Below are 20,530 nucleotides of genomic sequence, written 5' to 3' on the forward strand. Positions count from 1 at the left end.
TTATTTGTTATACTCTGTTGTAGCCACCAAAACAGCAGAGGTGCTAAATGACAGCAGGTGAAGACAAATTTTCTCATTCATTTCAAAAGCAGTGACATTTCTTCCCATATTTACCCAAATAGTGAAACGAGAAAGAACAACTCCAAAATAACAGGCTTCTGGTCAGATGTCCTATTCTTCTTCAGATTGGCTATTTTCATATAGTATGATAAAAGTTGATATCTAATAAGCATGTGTGCATATATTGTTATCCTACTTTCAGGGAAGTAAAAAAAAAAAAAAGTTTACATCAAGTATGTGTGGCCTTATTGCAAACTAGTCCGTATTTGTCCTTTGGTGTTTAAGAACAACAGCAAAAGTTCACAAACCTTTCTTACAAATTACAGTTTTTTGCCTTTCTGTGCAAAACATCATAAAAAATTGGCGTCTTGCAATTTGGGTATTATCATTTTCTGGGTAAAAATATTAGCATGTTGTTGTGCAGTTGCCAACGTCTCAATTATAAGATGTTATACATCCCTATTGTAAAATATTTTGATATATCTTTAATTTAAGTCTATGCATTTTTTCACCATCATCCTCTGGGAAAAAAAGTAATAGTGAAACACTCCATTTCAACCCAGTTTAGATCTTGAAAAAATAAGAAATCTAACATTTTTGCACTTTAAAAGTAGTATGTTCATTACCAATTAAGAAGTAATGTTCACAATGTTATTTGAATAATTTTGACAATGGTTCTTGGAAATGTATGCATTTTATTTTGCATTGTGTTCAATGCAGCAAAACTGTACATATGGCTGGGCACAAAAAAATAAAGGTGACAGTGACTTCTTGGCATTGTGGTAGCTCCCACATTCCACAGACCTTTGGGATAAGACAAAGCAGACCTTTCTACAAGAGAATAACTCAAGAGGAACCAGGTGAAGGCCCCTGACCATCCATATTGATGAAAATGTCAATGCACAAACAAACCATGTCTTGACAGTTGTTGCACGTAGTGAGACAAATCTGTGCAAGCTTTCATCCAATACATCTGTCATTTTGGACCATTATTGAACATGTTCTGGCAAGCTATCTGTATGCTTCCCCTCAACAGTTGTCCTTTGGTGTTTAAGAACAACAGCAAAAGTTCACAAACCTTTCTTACAAATTACAGTTTTTTGCCTTTCTGTGCAAAACATCATAAAAAATTGGCGTCTTGCAATTTGGGTATTATCATTTTCTGGGTAAAAATATTAGCATGTTGTTGTGCAGTTGCCAACGTCTCAATTATAAGATGTTATACATCCCTATTGTAAAATATTTTGATATATCTTTAATTTAAGTCTATGCATTTTTTCACCATCATCCTCTGGGAAAAAAAGTAATAGTGAAACACTCCATTTCAACCCAGTTTAGATCTTGAAAAAATAAGAAATCTAACATTTTTGCACTTTAAAAGTAGTATGTTCATTACCAATTAAGAAGTAATGTTCACAATGTTATTTGAATAATTTTGACAATGGTTCTTGGAAATGTATGCATTTTATTTTGCATTGTGTTCAATGCAGCAAAACTGTACATATGGCTGGGCACAAAAAAATAAAGGTGACAGTGACTTCTTGGCATTGTGGTAGCTCCACAATTCCACAGACCTTTGGGATAAGACAAAGCAGACCTTTCTACAAGAGAATAACTCAAGAGGAACCAGGTGAAGGCCCCTGACCATCCATATTGATGAAAATGTCAATGCACAAACAAACCATGTCTTGACAGTTGTTGCACGTAGTGAGACAAATCTGTGCAAGCTTTCATCCAATACATCTGTCATTTTGGACCATTATTGAACATGTTCTGGCAAGCTATCTGTACGCTTCCCCTCAACAGGACCCTTTTACGTTTAGCTACATGATACAAATTCAGCATGTGATCCCGCTTTAACCTTACAGACAGTATTTTGAACTTGAAGCCATTATCTTGCATATAATTGACATCTATGCATCAGCGTTCCTTGACTCATGTTTTATTCAATACTTCTTGCCACAAATTTGGCAAGGAAATGTAAACTAAATTCCTGTTCAATGATTTTGTTCGTGTTCCATCTCCCGAAGACACATGTAAACAATTCATAATTCGGCGACGTGAATAGAGAACACCCAACTGGATTGCAAATTACGATGAGCGATAGTGCTCTTCAATTGTGTTTCGCTATCCCTGAGAACATTATTCATAATGAAACGAACCAACCTTCTCAATTATACAACAAAAGTTCAGCTACAAGACCATTAAATATGTATACTGGCTAGAGCAGGGAGTTTTCCACACACACAATAGTGGAGTCGCCACAAAGATACTGGTAAGGGTTGTGGTATCACTAAGAGTGCCAACATCTGGCAAGGAGCGTGTAAAACAGATCCTCCGGCACTACATTGTTTAAACCAGTGAGACGTATTAAATGAGCATCACTCAGCATACTTTAAAGCAAACCATCTCGCTCCTGCATAAATGAAGACATTATCTATGGTTCCCATCATCACCTATTGTACCATTCCCATGCTTAGAAGAGGAAATGTCCATGTGTATTATAGATCTAGAACAGCAATATAAATCAGAAACTACATAACCAGACTAGACATTTAAACCAGACAAGACCTTTAAAATAAGCAGAAACATTAATTTACAATGGAATGTGAAGGGCGCAGAAATTTTCATGGATTAAACTTCCAAGAATTAATTCTGAAAAATTGTTTCAATCTAAAATGTTTTTTTTTTCTTCCTTTTTTGGCATTTCCAGTTTTATGTCATGTCATTTTATTCTGTCACAACTGACAATAAAACATGAGGAAAAAACTACTTGCTTGAATACATGTCCTTGTATTTGCTCTTGTATTTTGGCCCTAGTACTGTATTTCTTGAAAATAGTAAAATATTTGGATGACAGTTATTCAAACATTTAAGGCCACAAAGTTTAGCTACAACAACTTTCTCCATCTTTTTTTTTTACTCCCAAAAACATGATGTCATACAGCATTTTTCCTTTTTTTTTTTTTTTTACAAAAATATTTGCAGATACGATTGTACACATTATTACTCTTCACTGAAATGGGAGTGACGGCAATGTATCCTGGCGATAACTGGTTTTCCCCATTAAACACCAGCCACCCATCACACGTATGGGACCCTGGCGAGTGAGGGCCCAGTGTTGCATAGATTTCAGGTGTGGATTTCAGTAACTGAAGTCACAGTATTTGGAAACAATTTCACAAAATGTCTGAGGAAATTAAAACAAAACAAAACAAAAAGTGGTCTGATGGTTGTACATTGTTATTACAAACATAAGGGCACAGCTGTATAAAAAAATAGCCTTTTTAGCTGAGGTTTCAAGTCTGTGGCATCAGTGCTGGGATGTCCCTGCCTAAGTCACAGTGCAATGATAGGCCCCTCCCATTTATAGGAACCACGCCCACACTATTAGAGCTCCTCCTTCCGCTTGCCCACTTTCTCTTGGTCTCGGCCCCTGAGATTTCTCATGAAACCAGTAAAGCCAGCTTCCTGTAGGGGGTAGACAGTGTAAGTGAAAAATGAAAAACCATTCACCTCATAATATAAAAAAAAACATTCACTACGGTGGCCCCCAAAAGTATTTGGACACTTGCATATAAATGCATTAAAAACATGTCAAATGAATGTCATTGTATTAGATCAGTGGTTCTCTAACCAGGGATACGTGTACCCCGGGGGTATGTGATGTGACTGAGAGGGTACGCAAATAAAATGCTGAGTTTTGGCATTCATTTAATTCTACTCCAACTTAAAGTAACATTAAAACAGAGCATGTATTTCTGACAAGCAAAATGCCGCTTCTAGTATAATCGCACTGCTGTTCAATGTATCTTTCAAGTAGGTTTTTAGCACTTAATAGCACGAAGAACAAATATTGACATGGGCTGTACTGTACATAAAGATCGATTTAAGAAACTCTCTTCAATATAGAAATATTCCCTGTTTATCATGTTTAAAATACGAGCAAGAATGTAATTTTCCCTGAATATCCAAACAATTGGAAATGTGACATTAATTTTATACAACAGTTCAACAAAAAAATTTAATATTAAATTTATATTTTACATTTTAAATGTAGCCTACATTTTAAACACAATATAGTCAATATTTTTGTAACAAAATAATAATATTTTCTATGAAATCTGCAATAGAGCTGGTATGTGTCCAACCAACATAGCCTACAGCAGTGTTCCATTAGTTTTTTAAAAACTTTTACATTTTTAAGAATATGAAATAAATAAAACATGGCATTCAATTAATAAGGCTAGAAAAACATTGCCTCTATAAAGGTAAAAATGCACCTGTGACTCAATTTAAGGGGGCAAATATTGTCCCTTAATTGAAAAGGTATGACTGTGCCTGTGGTCTAAGTGGAAGAGAGGGGGTATGCAGAAGAATGTTAAATTCCACAGGGGATACGCCACTGTAAGGTTTGAGAACCACTGTAGATTAACCAAGACAAAATAAAGGTGGCATCTGCAAATAAATTAAGGGCTTTTCACACTGAAAGCGAAAATTTGGCACGATGATATGGGGCTATTCACACCAGGCGTGATCATTCGCGGCACGAAAAAGCGAGGATTTTTTTTCGTCCTGTGTGTCGAATTTTTCCCCGTCGCTCCGCGATGAAACGGTCCGTCCAATCAGATTTGAGCTTAGATCACGTGGCCCAGAGCAGCTGCTGTTGTACAAAAGAGTGAGAGTGGTGGCGCTGTTTCGAAAACCAATGTAAACAAACACCGAAGAGGAGTATCCCGAGAGAGAAGAGAGTGGATGCCGAGTTTTTGTAATCATTGGTTTTTGAGAACAGATTCATTCTCACATGTTCTTAATATAATTTCTAAATTCTCCACTGAATTATGTGATCTGAAGTGTCCATTTTCTTCCACGTGCGCGAGTGTTATGAGTCAGAGCGCGTTAACTCTCTAGATCTTCCGTGTTAAAAAAATCGAGTGAAACATTTTTCTACACATTAAATATGAAAGCAAATAGACATATGATTATGACGATATATTTTCTGTATGTGTTTTGTATGCAGCTCAGTATGCAGCTCATTGTTAGTCGGCGCCCCCTAGCGTGCAGGTGTGAATTAGCAGAAGGCGATCAATCGTTTCATGCTCAGTGTGAAAGCACTGTTTGTCGGCGATTCGCATCGCGCTCAGTGTGAAACGGCCTTTATGCTAGACCTTTTCTGTCTCTGTTGTTATTTTTTATTTGTCCTAGCTGTACTGTAGTTCATCACATTAAATATGGGCATGTTCTAGCAAAGGTGCAGTCACATTAGATAAGCATGTGAAATTACTTTGGATTCAGGATATGATACAACAGGATTATGTAAAGGCCTTTTCACACTGAACGCAAAAATCGGCGAGAATGTTCGGTGCGATGACGCTTTTGAATCAAAACAATAGATCCCTACTGGGGCTATTCACACCAGGCGCGATCATTCGCGGCGCAAAAATGCGAAGTTTTTTTTTTTCATCCTGTGTGTCGATTTTTCCCCGATGAAATGGGCCGTCCAATCAGATTTGAGCTTAGATCACGTGCCCGGAGCAGCTGCTGTTGCACAAAAGGGTGAGAGTGATGGCACGGTTTCGAAAACTATTGTTTGTAAACAAACACGAAGAAGAGTATCCAGAGAGAGAAGAATTAATTCTTGTTATCGTTGGTATTTGAGAACAGATTTATTCTCACATTCTTTATACAGAATAACATTCCTATTAATTCTCCACTGAATTATGTGATCTGGAAAGCACCGTCCGTTTTATTCCACGTGCGCGAGATATAAGTCAAAGCGCGTTCACTCAAGATCTATCAATCATCTCTTGCCCTTCCATATATAAATTTTTTTTTAAACATTTTTCTATACATGAAATATGAAAGCAAATAGACATATGATTATGGCGATATATTTTCTGTATGTTTTTATGCAGCTCACGGTATTTTTATAACAAAGGATGTTTATGACAAGCAGTTCTATTATAAAACATACAAAGAGTGCATGTCTGCCCATTATAGAATCAAAATCCATTTTAGATCACAATCGGAAGTTATTACAAGCACTGATAATGGTTTAAAGTGGGGTTTGAGCAAAAACATTAATAATCACATACATTTTGAAATGTAGCTTGATGGTAATTGTACCTCTAATTATATTTTCAGATGTATTCTTGAAAGCATTATGGATAGTTTGTGTTTTTGATGAAGAACCAAAAGTTATTTATCTTAATTTAATGCTGTATATTAAGCAGCAAACGATGTAAAAGCCATACGAGATACATAGGTTACATGAGGAAAAAATGCATTGCTGGTCGGCACCACCTAGCGTGCAGGCGTAAATTAGCAGAAGGCGATCAATCGTTTCGGCATCGGTGTGAAAGCAACGTTCGTCTGCGTTTCGCCTCGCTTTTTCACATCACGCTCAGTGTGAAGCGGCCTTAAGTCAGTGATTCTTAATCTTCTTGGCTCAAAGGCCCCCCACTGTCCAACACTATATTTGAAGGCCCCCAAATAAAAGCTATTTTCGGTATTTCTGTTATAATTTTAATTTCGAGTTGTTGTTATTATTATTATATAGAATTATTTTGTTATTTTTATACATTATTAATTTATTAGTTGAAATACTTCTAAGCCACCCTACGGCACCCTTGGAAGTTTATTGATGCCCCCTAGTGGGCCCCGGACCCCTGGTTGAGAACCACTTCTCTAGTGTTTCCATGAAATTAAATAAAAATGGGTAACAAAAACAAAATAATTAAAAGGTTAAAATATACACGTGCTTGAAACTAGATGAAGTGTAAAGTGCAGTTTAAACAGAATCATCTCAATCATGATCCAATCCTTATAATTTCAAACCCATTAAGCATCTTGCTTGAAAAGTGTGCTTGTGCTTTCTTTTATCTAAAATTTCAACTTTGATGTTCTGTCACATACAATAACATTCATACATTTTTATGTGTTTCTTAATAGAGCCACTGTATTAAATACAAATCACTCACATTAAAGAGCACTTACCCCTCTTTCTCCGTTGTATTTCTCGCTGAACTTCCCATAGTTGTAATAGTTGAATGTTGGGTAGCCCTCAACTCCCTCCTGTTTACACAACTCATGGTTTTGTCCCTTTGTGCAGTCCACTGCAGCATATGCAATCTGAAAGGAATGAAAGCATAATTATTTTGACATGAAACAGTTCTGTCTTAGATTAAATACTCTTACTTCCCCTAAGCATGCTGTATCAAATAGTATTACAATGGTAATGTGATATATACAGAGCTGTGGTTGCATGTATCAGGACTTTTTGGAATCATAAAAGCACACTTCTTTTTTCAACAGTAAAAAAGGCATGAGTTTGAGAGTTGTGCAGGATGTAGTGTGTGGTGAGGAATTATGCTGTCTGATCATGGTTTCATTGTTTACACTCCTGAGCCCCTTGGAGACCCATTGTGCCGAGTTCCTGGGAGAATTTACTTTCCCTAAAGAAAGCTGTATATTTGAAACACATTTTCAATCAAACAGCCTAACTGCACTGATGCGTATTGCATAGTGTGTGGACTGAACTGAACATTGCTTTGAGTTTCTATTGGGCTAATTTACAGAGATGTAAAACACTACTCAATCCATAAGACTGCATGGCAGCACATTTGAATCTTCTTGATGACCATTGGCTTGTATTATAAACCTTCTGATATGGCAAGGTATGACAGCAACATATAAAAACCCTGAAGCAGACAGTCAATAGCACCTAAAATCAAACTTCTATGCCTTTTGGAGTAGATATTTTAATGTGTGAAAACGTAACTGTGAAATCTAACAGCACAGCTGCTTTGGCACTGACTGAACCGTTTCGCTCGCTGCACCCCTACGTCCTGAATTTAGCCTGCCATTTTTCTCTAGGGTAATGAAAAATGAGTAATACATTCCTGTCAAGAAAGGCCATTCAAAGCAGCGTAGGATAAAATAATATAGCAAACACCCCAACATTAAAACAAGAGCAAAGATTTATGCTCAGGATATCTGAGGACGGCAGTTAGCGAAACACAAACAAATGAACCATAAATGTCTCTTGACGAACGGCATATTTTAGACTTTTTTTTTCTCGACTAAAAAAAAGAGATGCCGTCAAGGCATATTTTAGCCCTGACAAATGGTATTCAGTGCATTTTTATCACTCGAAAGGCGAAAACAAAAAGCCTTCTTTGCATAACTAAATATTTATCTTCATGGCAACCACGTTTGCCGCTATAAGAATGAATTCATCTAGTGAAATTAGCATGTAGTATTCTCAATCTTAAGACAAAAACAACTCACATGAAAAGTGATGCTAGGGATCATGATCCTCCAAGATTACAGGGTTTCATTGGAGGTTGACATAAATGTGTCTGTGATTATTCTGTCTTTATATCGACAGGAGAAAATGGAGAGGAAAGGGATTGTTCATTTGGTTGCCGGCCAATTCTAATATCGATCCTCGTGTTGGTGGAATACCCTCTTGGCACTTGACTGATCTTTCTATAACCTCACCAATAAGCGGATGTAAGCAACATAAGACTCATGGAAACTCTGGATTTCGTGCTTACAGAGGGTGGTTTATGAGATGGATGAGGTTAAAAAAAAAGTCATTCACAAAGGCACAGAGATCCTTCTCAGAGAGTAATTATCAACCTCACAGAGAAAGAGCCCAGGTCATTGCGCACAGGAAATGAAATGGCCAGTGAGCTCATGAATATTACAGAAGAGAAGTTATTTCCATTTGGTGGTATTAAGTTAAAACAGGTCAACAAAAAAACATCTGAACCAAGACTAGGCTTTAAACCAGTAGCCTTTTTCCACAATTGAAGTATGTGTATTTAATTTGACTGCATCTGTTAGCTTTCACTACAAAAAAAACTGTTTAATAGTCAAGCATAAACAACAGAGTGCAAAGAGGCTTTATATTAAGAATTGAAGGAATGAGGTTCTAAGCCCTTTTTCTGCTAGAAGGCCATTCAAGATGTTTACTAATGCACTGTACATAAAGGAAATGAACACTAATGAGAACAGAGGATGAACAGTGGAACCAGGAGATAATTGGACTCTAAGTGGAACCAGAAACACAAACCCTTGATACAATTAAACAAACCTCCTTGTTAGAGTGTCAGTGTTTATTTGCAAATTCAACTGACTTTTTGCTGAACTGCACTAGAATTACTTTGATGCATCAATTAATAAAAATTGATGGGCAGATTGGGGAATCCCAAAAAAGCAAAATCGGTTTAGCATATTCAACTCTTTGTAGTCTGAAAAGTGAACCCAATCCAAACTACATCCATATGTGGTTTGAATGAATTTTTTGAGCTACCCTAATCCATATGCCCTGCCATTTTCTTCACTACTATTGCACTCATTTTTATTGGAATTAAGGCAAGACGACTAAATTTATTCCATTGGAAAAGCCCTCATCCACATTTTCATCCACATTATTTACTAAAATATGGCTTGTATGTCAAAACTCTATCCCCCTTTCAATTTTTATTTCTGTCTATTCCTGTATTCTTTATCTTTGTATACATCCTAAAAAGTTCATAAATAAATCATAAATAAAAAAATTGGAAATGCAATTCAGTATGAGAGGTGAGACTGGAAGTGTTCTTGGAAGGCCTTGATATCATATGTAACTCATTTTCCCTCAGCCTTTCTCTATATAGTGAAGTATGGTATTCACTATGCAGTGAATAATGGATGAGTGAATGAGTGAGCAGTTTCATATACAGATATGAACTAAGGAATAATTGACAATGGCCTGTTGAATTATTGAAAAATAATGCACACCCAAGGTAGTAATGGAGCCATGCATTATTTTCAATAATTGAATGGCTCATAGTCAATCAATTTCACTTATACCACGGTTACCACACCCCCAAGACATCGTTCAGCTTTAAAACGCTTGTGTGTAAAACTAATTTCTTATTCATTTCATCCCAAGCCTATGTTGCTAATTTCAAGATGTCTTTTTAGAGCTTGCAAATGTGTGTGCGAGTGTGTGTTTGTACAGTAGCTATGCTTCCATCACCCTGTTTTTATGCGCATTTGAAGTATTGCATCAGAAACGAGTGATGGAAAAGCCAAATTTAAAAAAAACAACAAAAAAAAAACGTATTTTGCAAAAAAGATTTTACACTCACTTGAGGTGGTTTTTGCGTTCCCATACAGCAGGCATCCACCTCCTAAAGCAATGACCATATTTATTGTTTCATCTACTCGCTCTGAGGCGCAAGTAATTTATTATATATAAAAATTACTGTATTCAGTGGCTTCTCCTACTTTAGTGCCAGTGACGAGTTTGTTCTCTTTGACTCATTGGACGTAAACTGTGCTTTATTTGCAAATATTTTATGCAATATTCCAATAAGTTAAATTCACAACTTTGGATGGAAACATAGCTAGTATGTGTGTGCATGCAGAGACAGAGAGAGAAGAAAAAAAGTGTGCTTTCCATAGATAAAAAGATAATTTATTGGGGAAAAACATGGAAAACCTGTGTCATTTTTATCCTATTGTTTGTCATAATTGTTTTCTTGGTCAGTCTTTGTGGGTTTTAGTTAATTTGCTGTTTTAGGCTGGAAGGACTTTCGAAGTAGCTAAAATAATTTGGGCAAAGTGATACGTAACTGTAATGTAGTCGCCACTCGCCAGACCAGGAACCATTTCATAGCTGTACGTTTGCTGGAAAATAATTGCACGCCTTAGAATGTTTGTCCACCAATCTGAATCAAGCATTCAACAGCCCCATGATATAATGTGTAAATAATTAAAAGCAGCTGATGCTCATGTGGTCTCATATGCCTTATTAATTCAGTTCTACTAAGAGATGCAATGACTGACAGACAGGAGCAGAGGTCTATGCATGTGGGGAAAATAACTCCCTGTGTATTAAAGGATGCTGTGAAGTGGCTCGCTGTTTGGAAAAACCAGCAGATGGAGCTTCATGAACAAAGCTTTTAGTCTTCAGACAAACAGTATCTGTTTTTAATAATATCTTTAAGGGCGTTAGCACAAAATCTAAGACAAAAAAACAAAACTGGCTCCATTTGAATCTTGGCAAAGTGAATTTCCAAATGCCGTCCATCTGAATAACGATTATGCGCAAGTCTAAACTCAAGAGCAACAGGGACATTGAACAGGACTGATGTTGTTGTGGATGAATTATAGACATTTGCAAATAACAATTCAACATCACTGTCTCATGGCCAGTGATAAATGTCTGCTGTTAAAGAAGCCAAAGGAAATGTTTTTACAGGCCTCTGAAGATCCAAAAGCGAGACAGCTACTTTCAAAGAAGTTTCGTGAGAAAGAGGAAAGATTTAGAGAATGATGAAATGTTAGTGTGTAGAAGCCTGAGATGGAGTGTTACTCAGAAAGACAAGTCTGAAGTGTGAAAAAAGTGAAAACATCGGCACTCATCAAAATGAAAGCAATGTGTGAATTTAAAAGTTAAACCAAGCACACTACAAGACTTAAGCTTGTCGGCCTTCATGTGTTAAGTCTTCACCTAGTCTGCAACAAAATGCCGCAGATCACAGCAAACTCTAAGCTCGCAGTGAATGTGAGAGAGGAATAATAGACAATAATAATAGAAAGAATAATTATAGACAGTAATAGAGAGAATAACTGACGTCATGAGACACGCAACAACCAATGACCTCTGAACTTGTACCATCTGAGAGCTGCATAATGATTTGACCTGCCCTTGATGATCTGATGTTGTATGGAATTATTATTTTCAAAATTCTATTTTTGTTAAAAAAAGCATAAATAAATAAGCTGACACTTTACAATAAACATACATAAATGCATAATTACATATACTACTAACTAATATACTAATGCTATACACTTTTTGAAGGATCATGTGATAGGGCTGTCAAATTTTTTTTTATTTTTTAAAATTTAAAATAAAAACCCACATTCGCAAAAACGTTGCATTCGAATTTTAGTTGTGCGTTAAGGAGGCAGCCTTATCAGTGGCGCACGAGATGCGATGACGATGTAAGTGTCATTGCATTATAATGTTTTTGTAAGCCTATCCAGTTGAAGCCACTAGATGCGGCGCTGCTGCGTTGTTCATTAAAAATATTGCGGAAAAAGAGAACATCAATGCAGAGAAGATCTTGTTTACATCAAAACTGAAACCAAGCCATTCACACAGAACACATATTTCGCGCATTTTCTAGAGGACATCTATCACCGCTGCACTCGCGTCTCGCACAAAGGAGCCGCATGTTTAGAAAGCCATGTAAAATTAATGCAAGTTTAACTTTGAAAAAAACACATATTGAGACTTCATGGCAGGATTTTTTCCCCATCCCACTGCATCTCATGTTTTTAAATGAAAAATGTACTCTGTGTGATTGGCTTTTCGCCCTTTGTATTAAACTATGCATACATACATGATGCTGTTTTGTTTATAGTTGTTTAAGCTTAAACTTAATTAATTATAATTGGTTTATAAACATTATTTTAAACATTATGCACTTTTTTCACAGATAGTCGTTATCTTATGCTTTGAATAAACGTGTATTAGTAATATTTTGCTCGATGCTCCCTCTTGTGGCCTCAGAAGAGAAGCCAAAAGCTATTCTTCACCATAACTGAAATTATGCATTTTAAATTCGAATAGAATTCAAATTTTGATAATATTTAAGTACAAAATTCGAATGTAGTTTTTCAGCCATTTTGACAGCCCTATCATGTGACACTAAAGACTGAAGTAATGGTTGCTAAAAATTCAGCTTTGCCGTCACAGAAATCAATTATATTTTAAAATATATAAAAATAAACAACAGTTACTTTACATCGTAATAATATTTCAGAATATTACTATTTTTACTGTACTATTTATCAAATAAATGCTGCCTTGGTGAGCATAAGAGACTTTTTTCAAAAACTTTTCTATAAACCTTGTAACATCAGATGGAACAACCGACTAAAATATCCAAATACAATTCTGCCACAAGCCATGAGCATCCACACACCAACACAAGTCTTTGAAGGGGCAAAGAAGTCTTGTAGTGCGTGTTTGACTTGAACTGACAAAACATGGCTAAGGCAGCATCGTATGTCTCACACTATAATATAGAAATCAACAGAGAAACACTAGACGGATAACAAGTGAGGTAGAAGATTGAAGGTCAACAGCATCAGACAGCACAGTGACTGTGATATTGAAGACCTTGCGAACGTTCTGGAGATGAAAAGAGATTAAATTCTAGGATGTGTGAAGGCTGTCTGAATGAGAGAGGGAGAACTTGATTGCGCTTGACAGAACCTGGAAGTCATTTGAAAGGGTTTGTTATTTAGAGTGGCTGGAAATCTCCTTAATGGTGTTGAGCCTCACCTTGCGGTCTTCTTTGAACAGCTCAGCTGCTGTGGTGAAATGAGGGACGGCGTTCTTGCAGTGCGGACACCCTGGGGAAAACAGTAAGATATAAGTATTCATCGAGCTGTCTCACCTTATGATGCCAAGAACAAACGGCAAGAGGTGATATATCCCAGCATACACAAATAGACGAATACAGAGATGAATACTAAAGCAAAAGAACAGCACACAATGACTGAATTCTTTACAAATAAAAAGACATTACTTCCATGACAATAACTTAAGAAAAACAAATACGCACGTAATCTATTACTGCCTGCATAGAGCAGGTTAAATTGACAGAATTCAACTTTATAGTACGTCAAAAGTCACTTTATTATTCTCATAGACGGCCCAGCGGGGGCTTTCCTGAGGCAATGTGTGTCCATCAAATTTACTAAAGAACAGGCAAGAGTTTCTACCCTCCTTAGTCATAACTCCTAAACTTTAATTTCCATCAAGTTCTTATGAGGTGGTTTTGATGCTAAGGGTGTTATTCTTATAAATTATGCATGGCATTTGGAGTTAAATGTTTCAAATGAACAACTTCCATCAAATAAACAGCTGCCTAAAGCTAAAAACTTGCCAAATGGCATGGCTACACAGCTATGGGACAACCGTCTCATTACTGTGCTGGTTTAGGTTGTCACGCAATCTTGTTTGCACACACTTGTGCTATTTTACGTTACGAAACGAAAGTTATTCAAGTAAGTGAGTTCACTTTGGAAACTGGTGACTTTTAAATGGCAGTTAATGGCATGGTCATAATTTGCAGGGCAGCAAACAAAGGCCTGTTTGTGTGAGGAACAAGGGGTCTAATTTAAGACGCACGAGGGTCATTATAAATAATGGAGCATAAAGTTGTGTACCTTCCCTTTTGGCTCATGTTACCATTATATGAGAAGAAGAAAGGCTGGGCAGGCCTCCAAACCCATACGAGGTCGATGCGAGTCTGTCTCAGTGCCCAGCTAGATACGCTAATCACAAAGTCAAAGCGTGGGCAGAAGCTGTACTTAAAATAACAGTGCATAATCATTTTTCATCATATGCAAAAATTAATTTGGGGTGCGTTTCAATCGACTTTCTAGTTGAGTTGTTGTTGCCCTGGGAACAATTTCTAGGGCGGTCCAAGTGTCAAAATCAGTCCAGTGCACTGAAACGTTTGCTCCCTAGACATTCCCAGAATGCACTGGAGGTGTACTGACATGACACTGACATCTGACAGAAGGGAGTGGCTTGTGAAAACTAAAGCCCTCGAGTCTGCTTGATAACCTCTGATAAGAACATCTCGTTTCAACTATCATGCTCGCTCCAGAGAGTTACCACTATTATCAGGGTAGCTAGGTGATATTTAATCCTTCAGTTTTGTACAAATGCAAAGACCTGCCCTATCATTAAGAAGAAAGTTGCTTCACAGCGATGAAAGCTGCCCACTATAACGTTCATCGAATGGTGCCGTTCACCAGAACAAAGCAACACTGATGTAATCATTCATTAAAGCTCTGCATAGCTCTGTTTTAAATGGGCAGCACTATTCACACCATAATTTGTGCCACTAATGAACTGTTTTGATTAACAGTCTTTAATACCCAATACAAAAGCTTTGTTTGTCATTTCCGTTTGTATTACACCTAAAAAGAAGCTGTAATTAAAGGATCCAGTGAGACTGAGAGGTCAGTAGATGTGGAGTATGACACAATACAGTCTAATGCCAAATAATTGCAGCATTGTTCACTGAGTACATGCTGCAATTAAGTTACATGCCTAAGTTATGATAACAAAAAATGGAATATCAATATGAAATTATGTTCTCAAATGTGTGCACAACCAACAGTGGTGCTGCACAGACAGAAAAAAAGTCCAATGAGCGATGCAAATTTTAGCACAAGTCAGCTGTTATTTAAAGGGGGAAAATCATATCCAGATATTTTTTTACGCCAAAATCCAAAAATACATAAATTGAAAAATACATAATTAAATGGATTACATAATTATATCATTCGTATATACTAAAATAAATAAATAAATAAATAACACATAGAAAATGGGACCATTATGTTTTTTTTTACATTGTAACGTTATTTTACGTTAAGTACATTTTCCCATCAATTTTAATTACTGCAATGCATCTGGATATATTTGAACAAGTATAGGAGTTAGTAAGGCCAAGTACACTACAGAACATTGTTTTATGTCATGTTGGTACAAACTTTACTCAACGAACGGCAGAGAACGTGCATCAAATTACAAGATCAGTCTCCCTGTCTATTCCTATGATCCTGAGATTTGTTCGCACACAAACGCAAGCACATAGCAACACTACCATTCTTGACAACGTCAACAAACAACATGAAGGAAGAAAAAGGAGAAAATGATGCCAAGATGAGACAGTGTTGGGGGAGAACGTGGGCAGCAGTTTGATGTTTTGTTTTTGGCTCCTGCTTCCCACTGTCTAGCCCTCATCTTGCAATTTCAGTGGCTGTTGCTCATCGCTGCTCTCTTGCTAGTGACAATGCGCAGACCTGACGACTGGTTGGCCAGAGTGTCACAACGAGTTGGCTACTATCTGGGGCTGTTTGTCGCAGTATACAATATACAAGAGAAACAAGCTTCAGTCTTGTCATATGAACTTAAAAAAATATCTATATCTCTATATTTCTATATATACTGTATGTATATATATATATATGTATATATGTATATATGTGTATATATGTAAATCACTCAAGGCAGTGCAAAAATCTTAACCATCTTGGTTGTTTGTCTTTTTCTTGCCATTGTCACTTTTGTCTTGCTTATTGATGTGTTTGTGTAAGACACTATTCTTTTTAAACATATTCTTTATGGAAGAATATATAATATGTAAAAAGGACTATACAACTCAGATGAATTATAATGAATTGCATTAAAATGGGTTTGTCTTCACAAATAATAACAGAGGAAGAAGAGATTCACAAGTAATTAATCTCCCTTTGCTTCCTCGAGCCTAAACATTTGAAATGGCTTTTACCATATCAGAAATATACATCATATTTAACTGTTATGACCTATTGTAAATATTTTAAATATGGTAATAGCTATATGCAGGAAGCTATGGTGCCATTTGCCAGATGTTACGCCACCTGCACATTTCAGTGCTCCATATAATTGCAATCACACATGATGCTTTAGGAGAATGCAACAGAATTCTGATTCAGTTTCCTATAATGTTAAAAGGTTTATGAAAAGCCTGGATACGTGCTTTGAGACCAAAACTACAGCTGCACTATTTTTGAAAGAACAGAAGGCTTACATGGAGCATAGAACATGACCAAGGCGTGTTTCTTCTTTTTCAGAAATTCCCTGAAATCTTCAGCTCCCAGGTGGCTCACGCTGGACGGCATCTCATCCCACGACTTCTCTGGAGGAGGTGGGGCCTGGGGACTGAGAGAAAGAGCCTGTGATTAAATAGGTAAGCTGTTAGGAAACATCTCAGAAACTAACACTCACAGCCAAGTTAGGTCACTGTGAAATAACTGTGAAAATTGTCATAATCACTTTAATATACTGAATAAAATGCCGATGTAATTAGACTTACACCCATGAGTTCAGAAAAACTGAACGGCTGCCAAAGTATTTAGACATTTAAGCCAGAATTTAATTTAATTACATAAAATAATTTCTATAATAACAAAAGTATTAATTTCTTGGTGTTCAGCCTCGGTGAACGTAAGAGTTTTTCTTTTTTAATAAATCATACTGACCCCAAACCTTTGAATGATAGTGTATATACAGTATATGGTTTGACATTTTGTTACTACAATGCTAATGCTTTTTGAGTCCACTTTATATGCATATCACGCAATAAACAATTTCAAACATGACTGCACCTCAAGACTAAACAAAACCCAAACTTGGGCTCTCCTGACTTCCCATGTCCCATGGTATTATCATATTGCATGACTACAAATCTACAGTATTTGCCATGAGTCTGACAACACACTTGGCCCTGCTGTTCTGGGACCTGTGAGATGGCACTTAAACTCATAGCTGATGCCTGCACAGAAGGACTGCTCTAGGATCAAAGCAAGGGCAAGCTCTTCCACTTGACTACAATCAATCCGCAGTGATTGATTGTAGTCAAGCTCCGTTGAACACATCCCAAAGAGTCAAGGGAGACAGCAGTGTAAAAGAAAATTCTCAAGCTCCCAGCCCACACGCAGGTCGCTCTTTAGAATCAGTCAGTGTGTGTTTTCGAGAGCATGTTCCTATTGACTGAACCCCTGTCATTTATGTGGCCCTCTTAGTGTGAAGTTCAGTAATGCGTGAAAAACATCTCCAGGTCAAATGTATGTGGCCCTTTCAAACAGTTCTGCAATCTCACAATTTTTTCCAGAAGTCTAACACTTGTTCTAACTACGTGACATTCAGTTACCACTTTAACATAAAAACAAAACCACAAAGTGGGCCCTTGGACACATTTTTAGCATTTATATTAGATCTTGCTGACTAATTATAGAGTTAAGAGAATGCAAAGGGGAAGAGCAGCACAACAAAAAGCAATTTCTGCCTCACCTGTACCTGACCTTATCTGAGCACTACATCCACCTATAAATATTACAAAGTGTGAAGAAATAAATGAAAGCAAAAACAAGCATTTACCCATGTAGACCTCCATCCACCTACATAAACAACTACATCCAGTCAAAAACAGCCATTGTGTTTTATCTGTTTTGTACATTAATGCCTCTGCAGAGATGCATTGCAGAAACAGCATATTTTCAAGGCCTTTTTTTTTTGTTTGTTTTTTTTACTTTTATAGGAACAGTAGAGAAAGAGGGCAGAATACAATAATAATAAATTAATAATATAATAAAAAATAAAAGTATTATAATAAAATATTAACAATACATTATTATTATAATTACTATTACTATTATAAATTGAACAAACTATTAATATGCCAAATATTTAACTGGCCTAACCATAATTTAAATGCAATAATAATAATAATTTAAATGCAATAATAATATAATACTAAAACAATAAACATATACATAAAAACTACTAATGACAGAATATTTCGTTGCAACAACTTACTGAATTAATATAGATATCATTTAATTTCCCATGCTAATGGTCAGTAAATCACTGAACAGCAGAGTTAAACTCACTTCTGCAGCCACTCGATGATCTTGTCTTTGCTCCGTAGTTGAGGAAGTGTGTACTTCTCCTCCCCCTTTTCAAAGTACTTCACTGTTGGGAAGCCTGAGATTTTGAACCGCTCTCCGATGGACTTGTGAATGGTGGCATCCACTGCTGCCAATACACCTGGGCTCTGAAACAATACGAATATACAAAGATAGAAAAGCACGGTTTACTTTCAGCTTAAAAAACACACCATACTGCATGTTATCTGACAGTTGACAGGTCAGATTCACCTAGAATGTGCAAACAGATCCTAAATGTTGAACATTGTTAGTCCATTGCAAACTGCTCTTTTTCAAAAGGATCAATGTGATTGAGGTGCAAAGCTAATTAGAGACGCTCATTTTTAACCCAAATCACTCCCTAAAAACTTTCCAGCAATTATGGAACTCATTAGGTTCCAAATGTCTATTCACAACTTAATTAAAATCATGAGGCAATTTGAGAACAGTGCAAGTTGTGCATTTTAATATTAATTGTGTTCTGTGGTTGAAGGGACCTCCTGTAGTTGGAGTAGATGAGATGCATATTTATTCAACGATTTCTGAAGCTCAGGAAAGGAGATTGAGGATATAGGAATCAGTTCCTTTAAATTCATGTTCAAACCATAGATTTTAAAACCACTTTCTTTCACTCTCTTTATCTAACTGGTTTAAATTAGGAATGTTAACGTTAACATGTTAATTAATGTGATTTAAAAACAAAAAAAAAAACTATTTGCATTGGGCATCCAGCACATTTAGATTGTTTGAGAAATATCATATCTTTATGTCGAGTGAGACACAAAGACAAAGAGCACTATTGCAAAGAAACAATAAACACTTTTTCAGTGTCATCCACACAAATTGCAGAAAATTATATTTACACAAAGGCCTATTATTTAGACAGATTTATGACATCCCCGGTTTAAACGCAATCAATTTGATGTTGAAGTTCTGGAGACAACAGACAAGCTTTTTTGATGAAATGACAGCACCATTTGGCACAGCTTTGTTTCCGCCATTATAAAGCTGCGAAATAGACTGTCATTATGAATGTTTCCTCAGCTTAAACTCAATTAACGCCCTCTATTTGCACACATCTGTCAGTGGGATACCTTATATTTATGATGAGAGTCTTGGTCATTATCACAAACAAAGGATTTGTTTTCGAGTTTAGGCCCCAACCCTGCAGGGGCCAAATAATCTATGGACAGCTATCGGAGCTGTGAGCCAATTAGAAGTGTATGCAAACCAAACCACTTGACAACAAATACACAAACACATCTCATTAAAGTAACGGCACTGCATTTCAACAACACACTTGAGAGATAAGCATGGCCGCTTGAATTTCTCCACCATCCACTTACAAAATGTCATATTCGTAACCCCCGTCTTACATTCATATATTCACATTTAAACATCCATTTTTCAAAGTCTCAGAAAAATGCAAATTGAAAATGCTTTAAAGAAAATCTTTTGAATTTTATGACAAGCAAACAGTGGTGTATAAAGTACCTGAAAGCCATACTCAAGTAAAAGTACAGATATCACAGATATCAATGACTTTGGTAGAAGTTGAAGTCACCGTTTAGAATATTACTTGAGTAAAAGACTTAAAGTATGTGATATTTATTGTACTTAAGTACGAAAAGCATTTTTTAAATCTTAAACATACTTAAGTATTGAAAGTAAAAGTACAAGTAAATGCAAAATGGAAAAGAAGCAAATAAATATATATATATAAAAAATGTTCATACACCGCTTGAGTAGCAAGATTGTGTTCAGTTTTAACCGTTAGGGTTTTAAATTAAACCCTGCGGCTCGTGATGACACATTGATGTCCTAAGACACGAAACGATCAGTTTGTGCCAGAAACCGAACAGTATTTATATAATTTTTTACCTCTAATACACCACTATGTCCAACT

At 36.4% G+C, this 20,530-nt stretch overlaps 1 protein-coding gene across 1 annotated transcript in view; it reads right to left on the bottom strand.

Annotated features, from left to right (window-relative positions):
- Window positions 1-2,971: 2,971 nt before the first annotated feature.
- LOC107660642 (protein disulfide-isomerase A5-like) overlaps window positions 2,972-20,530 on the bottom strand; it is a 47,349-nt gene continuing 29,790 nt past the window's right edge. Inside the window, exons 13-17 of the mRNA XM_016450021.1 lie at window positions 18,589-18,752; window positions 16,728-16,858; window positions 13,415-13,485; window positions 7,057-7,191; window positions 2,972-3,531 (exon numbers count right to left, since the gene is read on the bottom strand). Coding sequence (XP_016305507.1) covers window positions 3,451-3,531; window positions 7,057-7,191; window positions 13,415-13,485; window positions 16,728-16,858; window positions 18,589-18,752 — 582 coding nt within the window. The 3' untranslated portion in view covers window positions 2,972-3,450. The remainder of the gene's footprint in view (window positions 3,532-7,056; window positions 7,192-13,414; window positions 13,486-16,727; window positions 16,859-18,588; window positions 18,753-20,530) is intronic.

This window comes from Sinocyclocheilus anshuiensis, unplaced genomic scaffold, assembly GCF_001515605.1.
Source record: "Sinocyclocheilus anshuiensis isolate Anshui unplaced genomic scaffold, SAMN03320099.WGS_v1.1 scaffold627, whole genome shotgun sequence".
Taxonomy (NCBI): domain Eukaryota; kingdom Metazoa; phylum Chordata; class Actinopteri; order Cypriniformes; family Cyprinidae; genus Sinocyclocheilus; species Sinocyclocheilus anshuiensis.